The sequence below is a fragment of the Sander lucioperca genome, chromosome 5 (genome assembly GCF_008315115.2).
Source record: "Sander lucioperca isolate FBNREF2018 chromosome 5, SLUC_FBN_1.2, whole genome shotgun sequence".
NCBI classification, from domain to species: domain Eukaryota; kingdom Metazoa; phylum Chordata; class Actinopteri; order Perciformes; family Percidae; genus Sander; species Sander lucioperca.
Genome location: NC_050177.1, coordinates 1,929,470 through 1,936,827, shown reverse-complemented (window position 1 = coordinate 1,936,827; position 7,358 = coordinate 1,929,470). Strand labels below are relative to the sequence as shown.

The 7,358-nt window shown below is 40.5% G+C and overlaps 1 protein-coding gene across 1 annotated transcript; it reads left to right on the top strand.

The window, feature by feature from the left end:
- The first annotated feature begins 471 nt into the window (after window positions 1–471).
- Window positions 472–2,160, top strand: LOC118495101 (zinc finger protein 239-like). The gene is made up of 2 exons (XM_036001510.1): window positions 472–531; window positions 1,426–2,160. The coding sequence occupies exons 1-2, from the start codon at window positions 472–474 to the stop codon at window positions 2,125–2,127; spliced, it is 762 nt and encodes a 253-aa protein (XP_035857403.1). The 3' UTR covers window positions 2,128–2,160.
- Window positions 2,161–7,358: the final 5,198 nt, after the last annotated feature.

The window sequence follows — 7,358 nt, the reverse complement described above, 5'->3', positions numbered from 1 at the left end:
TCAGACACTTAGAATAATAATCTGAGTCTGTAAACAGCACTTTTAGTGGACGCTAACAGACGATGCCCTATAGCAGGGGTCATCAACTACATTTTTCTGAGGGCCAGAATTTTTCTAAGCAGACACTAATATACCTAATATTCATATTCTTGTTTGATATTTTCACTTTCTTACTAAATTCATGCTATATTTTTTACATGTATTAGTGTGAGCAAACTCTTGAAAAACATAATAATAACTGGCTCTTTAACTAGAAAATGATCTCAGACTAGGAGGCAGTTCACTGAGGAGTGATGGTTAAAGTCTGGGAAATGTTGTAGTATGCAGTGTCCAATTGGTGGAAAATGCTTGTCAGGTAAAAATGACAGAGCAGATTGAAAAATCGCTTTCTACATGTGTGTGCCTGTAGAAGAGGTAGGTGGGTATTGATAAGTATTGATTTTTCACTCACTCACTCCACTTACACTAACAATGGTAGCGTTAGCTGCACCAGCGGCCGTTCATAATCCTCTCGCTATCGGTCCCAGTCAGGTAGGCTATATGTGCTGCGTGTTTTAGGGTTGGGTACCGAAATCCGGTTCCACTATGGATCCGGTTCCTACGCAAATGGTAGTATTCGGACCGGATTTGAACGCAAATTTCGTTTCCTCATTTCGGTTCCGACTGAAATATTTTCCCTCTGTCGCTCTGGACAGCGGCAGACTCATTTTTCTTTCTCCCTTTTCTGCCGAGTGGCGCACGTGCCCGCTCACGGTGTTTAGCACATGTCCGCGCTATTCCCCCGACATGTACTCTACAATCACTGCTCATAGACGGCTTTTTCTACACGCTCTGAAACGAACATAAAAATATCACACTTTCTCTGTAGTCTACTGTTAGCTAGCTATCGTAAATGTAGGCTACTTTTAATGCCACATTTTCCCTCTGGGCTCACCAAAACAGCTGTAAAGGCATATTAAATAAAAATTCAAACAGTACCCAACCCTAGCGTGTTTAAACACACGCACCTCTCGGCTCTGCTGTGTGTGTGTGTGTGTGTGTGTGTGTGTGTGTGCAGCGCAGGCATCGCTGTTCAGAATCCCGTCTATCTTCCAAAATTAGCTTGTATCCAGATGAATTGTAGTTGAAGCTGCATGGCATTTTGTCTGGTTTACCTGGGTGTTATCCAGTTAAGTGTGACTTAACTTTAGATCCGCAATACCGAAAATAATCTGAATGTGAATAGAGATGCAATTCTGAAATCATTATTGTTTTGTGGGCTGGACTGAAAGCTTTGGCAGGCAGGATGTGGCGCACGGGCCGCCAGTTGACAATGGCTGCTGTAAAGTTTTACATGAAGAGTGAAAATTGTGTGAGTGAGAGCAAGTCTAGTGTTAAAAGAAGGTTTTTTACTAACTCTCTCTCTGTGTTTGTCTGTTGCTATAGAAATGGAGAGGAGGAGAGGGACCCAAACGTTATAGCTGTCAACACTGTAACAAATCCTTCACAACATCTGGATATTTAAAGATTCATCAGAGAGTTCACACTGGAGAGAAGCCATACAGCTGTGATCAATGTGGGGCAGCTTTCACACTACAGAGTACCCTAAAAAACCATCAACGCATTCACACTGGAGAAAAGCCGTACAGCTGTGATCGATGTGGGGCAGCTTTCACACTACAGGGTAACCTAAAAAGACACCAACGCATTCACACTGAAGAAAAGTCTTACAGCTGTGATCAATGTGGGGCAGCTTTCACACTACAGAGTACCCTAAAAAAACATCAATGCATTCACACTGGAGAGAAGCCGTACAGCTGTGATCAATGTGGGGCAGCTTTCACACGACAGAGTACCCTAAAAATACATCAACGCATTCACACTGGAGAGAAGCCCTACTGGTGTGAACAATGTGGGGAAACATTTACTCAGAGTGGCCAACTTAAAATACATCAACGTATTCACACTGGAGATAAACCTTACAGCTGTGATTTATGTGGTAAAACCTTTTCTAGGAGTGGTAACCTAGAAAGCCACCGACGTGTTCACACTGGAGAGAAGCCGTACTGGTGTGAACAATGTGGGAAAAGTTTTTCTCAGAGTAGTAGCCTTAAAAGACACCAGTGCATTCACACTGCCTCGTTATGAACATGTTTCAGAGCCAAGCCAAGCTTAATCCTTCTTTTGAATGGTTTAAATTATTAAAATGTCTAAAAATAACACCAAAAATGTATTATACAAAAGTGGAATATTTTAAGGTTTTCTGAAAAGCTGACACTACATTGAATTGCAGGCTTCAATGTGTAAGAAGAAGGTGAGGTTGTAGGAAAAGTGGCAACAGCTCTAATTAATATGAATGTCTTTAAAAAGATGAATAATACTAACATTGTATGGAATTTTTTGTAATAGCCGATGCTAAACTGATTTGCCGGCTTTAATTTGAACAAATATATATTCAATATTTTCAAAAAGTACAAATAAAAATGTACAAGTTGTAAAAAGATTCTTAATTAATCAAAGAAGGCAGGTAGATAGAAAGGCAGGCAGACAGACTGACAGTACGAAATGTAATAGCGAAATGTTTTGTGAACAGTTTAAAGTTTGAATGATGTCTGTAGTTAAAATTATGTGGGAGGAGTAGCATTCCAAAAAGGAAGATGCCTAAAGAGGATTTGAAGATTGCTCTATTGACTTTTAATATAAAATAAAAATGTAAAAAAGCTTAATATTTTAAAAAGTACAGCAGAACAGTTGACCCATCATGTGCTTAAACAGCTGAATATTTTGATAATGTTTTTTTGTAGCTGAAAGAATGCAGAAGTTAGAGAAAAAGAAAAGTTGAAGAATAAAGAATTGGAACAATACTGTGAATGCTCCTGAATCAGCAGAAATAAAGCTGTCAGATAAATGTAGTGGAGTAAAAAGTACAATATTTCCCTCTGAGATTTAGTGGGGAAAATACTCAAGTAAAGTACAGTACTTTAGAACTGTCAGTCCTCTTCTATTAATACCATTCGCATTTCATTTGTTATTTTTTAAAATATTCGAAAAGTATTCAAATAGTTAATGCTCAAATGCAGCCTGTTAAATATGTACTACACTACTCAGGCTTATGCATTGTCAATGCCACTTTAAGCATGTGGTTGTTGTTACATGTTCTGTCCACTAGAGGGACTTCCAACATCAGCCTGGCCTTGAAGGGAACCTACGTCATGGCGCATTACATTTCTAGCAATTTACATTATATTCCACTGACGTGGTCCAATTGGTCAGTTAGGACAGAATACAAACAACTTCTCTCATTTTAAGGAGGTTTATTAAAGCTGGAATAATAAAGCAAAAGGATTACATGACACACGTCGATGTGGACCATCCTACTTCACCCTGGAGCTACGTAGAATGGCCCCTTTCTTTGGTCTAACAGAAAGTTCTTATACCCCACAGGGGTGTTGTCTCTTCCTATTGGTGGGCTTCCTATTTTATGTTGGCACATGGGCGTGTCCATGCCTCTGAGTGCATCTTCAATCCAAGGTTCCTTCATCTCCGTGGTTATCTTGTGAACTCTCGCCCAGTTAGAACTGTATACTCCCCCCAGGAATATTTGAACTCTGTAATGAAACATGATCTAACAAGTGTATTGAAGCTGCTCTGTTGTAAAGGTTAACATTGCTTGGTTAGCCCAATGACATCATGTTAGAAAGCACTACTGAAACAATTTGTCATAAACTAAGTAACAATAGTGTTAGCCACGATGCTAACGGCATTGATAACTAAGCCCAACGGTGCTGCCACTACTGTTTAAGTGATTTATAAGCAACCTGTTTCTTGCAGATTGTCACGTTACTGAGAATACAGCTGTTAGAAAGTAATATATGAAGTCAAAGCTAACTCTGACAGCTGTAGGGCAGCTAACCTTAACTTTAGCTGTCTCTATGAAGCTCCCAGCTAAGCTCCTATAACTCGCGACGCAGTTAGGAAACAAGAACGAGCTAACTAGCATTTTCTCGGTGGATGTCTATTTCCCATCCTTCTTCCGATTTCCAGCTGCAGCCTGTCACTCCCCCCTGTACTAACGTTACTTGGTACGTAACTTCAGCTCACAATGCCTTGTGTTTCTCACTGCCGTAACTTATTGTTCATCAGACGTGATATGAGAAGATGGAGATTAGCTAACGTTAGTCAACCTATTTATAAAAAAATCACATTCGAATAGTAATTTCAGCATTCGATAGTATTGATTTTTTTATTATTCGAATTATATTCGACTTTCGGAATTCGTTCCAACAGCCCTACAGTACTTGAATAAATGTACTCTGTTACAGTCCACCACTAACTGATTATTAAACTGTATGTGTATCTGTTGTTTCCCCTCCTGACATACAGGTGGCAACATTCTTTCGTTTTAAACTTTAAACTGATAAACCCTGAATTGGAGGAACCAAACCGAACTGGAAGTCTTGTTTCACTGTGATCTTGGGCTGGTGTTGGACAACCTGGTCTCACAGAATTCCGTGAAATGAACACAGCCCCTTAACTCAAAATCAATTTCACAGAATCGCCAAAAATGATGCCTATGTAAGTCAATGACAGGCATCATCCATGGTCTACGCACAGATTCCCTGATCACAGCACAATTCAAAACGTGTGAAGCAGAATGTTGGAGATGTTCTACCAGTCTGTTGTGGCCAGCACTCTGTTCTCCTCCGCCACCTGCTGGGGCAGCAGCATCGGAGACAGCAACACAAACAGACTGAACAAACTGATCAGGAAGGCTGGCTCCATTATTGACTGCAAACAGGACACATTTGAAGCTGTGGTGAAGAGGAGGTCACTGAACAAACTGTTATCTATCATGGATAACCCCGACCACCCTCTCCACTCCACACTGGTCCAACAGAGGAGCACCTTCTCTAAGAGGCTCCGACAGCTTCGATGTCGCACGGACCGCTACAAGAAATCATTCCTACCACAGGCAATACAACTTTTTAACACCTCATCACTGAGTGTTAGATAAGACTCATAGACATCACAACTGCACTAAGTGCAACTTGCACAATAGGTTCACTTCCATCTTTATTAATACTATTGAAGTAGTTGTACATTTTTATTCCCAACTTGTATATATTTTAAATATTTGTCCTCGTATTCTATCCTTTTATTATTTCATGTATATTCTGTATGTGTGCTGTGTGTCTGATATTATGCTGCTGTAACACTGTAATTTCCCATTTTTGGGATCAATAAAAATCTATCAATCTATCAATCAATGTATCTATCTATCTATCTATCCTTTCTGCCAGTTGGGCTGCAGCAGAGAAGCTGTATACAGCTTTGCTATTATTGGTATTTTTAGCCCTATAACCGCTGTTTTAATCAACATTTATTCACGAGATCATTATTATGGTTTATATGTATTTCTTGTAATGTTCTTATTTCGGTCTTATTGCCAGGGAAGCTGGATTGCTTTGTTTATTGACATTTTTAAAACTATAACGCTACATCTATCAACATTTATTTGGATGTTATAATGGTATTCATTTCATTATTTAAATAATATTATTTCGTTCTTATTACCGGTGAAATATTACAGTATGCTGTAAGACAGAACACTATGCTGGGCGCATGCAAAGTTGTAGTTTTAAAGTATATTGGTATATATTTTTCATTTCTTCTCAAGTAGAAGTTGGCAGTGTAGAATTTTGGATGCACCCTGTTAAGGCTTCGTCTTAGACCCAGCACATAGAGGCACACAAACACGAACTCAGGTGGAAGTTTAAAGAGTCTTTAATCTGAGATACTGAACAAACAAAGGAAGACCAGCTAGCTGAGCTGGCGATGTGGTCCGGATAGCAGCGGACGAGGAAGGGTGTCGTGTCCGAATACACACAGGGGCCAGGCAGAGGGTTGCACAGCAGAGGGGCGAGGAGCTGTAGCAGGCTTACGGGAATCCAGGGAAATGGTGGCACGGATGCGAGGCGAGGGCTGCGGCAAACGGCGAGCAGGGGTTCCGGTAATCTGGAGACGAACAAAGAGAGCAGGTGAGTTCAGAGCTCGAGGAATAAACACAGACTTGGATTCATAAAACGAGGAGGTTGTGGAGAGCCAAGTTACCACAGTGGTAAACTAAACAATCTGGCGCCGAATGCAGATTCCAGCCCGAATAAAAGGCTGCAGCCGCAATCACGTGAATCCCTCACAGCTGAGCGGCGGCGATGGAAAACAGCCAGCAGCCGTGCAGGTCGCTCGCCCGGCCACGCCCCTTGACCCAGATTCCGCTTCACATCCGGACAGACACACAAACAGGGAAAAACAGGGGGAGAGGGAAAAAAAACAGACAAAACAAAACACTCCATGACAGCTGTCCATGACACACCCTGGGTTTTTTTGGGATGGGGAACACACTGGTGTAATCAGATTTAAAAAATGTAATCGTTAAATAGGTCAAAATAGCTTATTACCATATTAGACAGTGCTTACAGTGGGTACACTTTGGTGACCATATCTACATGACAGCTGAGGTCCAGAGCTTTCTATAAAAGCTGGTCCTATGTGTGTAGCACCTTCTTTTGCTAAATGACAAGCCTTCAAATATGTCCTGGTTTCAAGGTTCAGAGATCAATATTTCAAAGCAGGAGTAATGTATCCTCTTCAGACTGACATATGTTACTGTCGAGGTTGAGACCTTTCCAACAATGTGTTTGCTATAGTCCTACGACGTTTTAATTTTTACATATCATGTAAACCACTTTACAGGCAATAGCCTCCTTTATTGTCCCCAGAGGAATATTTGTCTTGAGTTCAAATGCTTCACACATAACACTTGACATATTGTTTTATCATACAGCTGACTATACAGTACTTACGTGATATGTAGCCAGACTGAAGCACATCACACAGCCACAATATATTGCTCATCTTTCACAAACAGTGACAAGAGCAACACACAACCCTATATGCATTATATCATGAAGCTATTGTACAACCCCTGCAGCCTCAAGCAACATTATTTAAAGTTTTAATTTAGGTAGGTCCAAATTAGGCCTAGTTTAGAAATATTTAGTTTACATTGTGTTACCCTATATCTTCTGCCAGAGGGTAAGAGATCATACTTGGCATGGAGAATAAAGATAGATCAGACCATATTCTCTGTGCTCCCTGGAGAGACTGGTTTCTATTCCTCTCCACAACCTTCATGAGTCACCTGACAATCAAGCTTTAAATGAGATGTTTTTAGATATTGCCATGCTTTCTGACATATGAATATGCTCTGTAATGCAGCCTTGTATAACTTCAACCCTCTGATTCACCGTGAGTGTCTGCTTTAAATTATAACACACACTTTCAACACGGGCCTTCCAGCCAAAGGTGTTGTCCATATA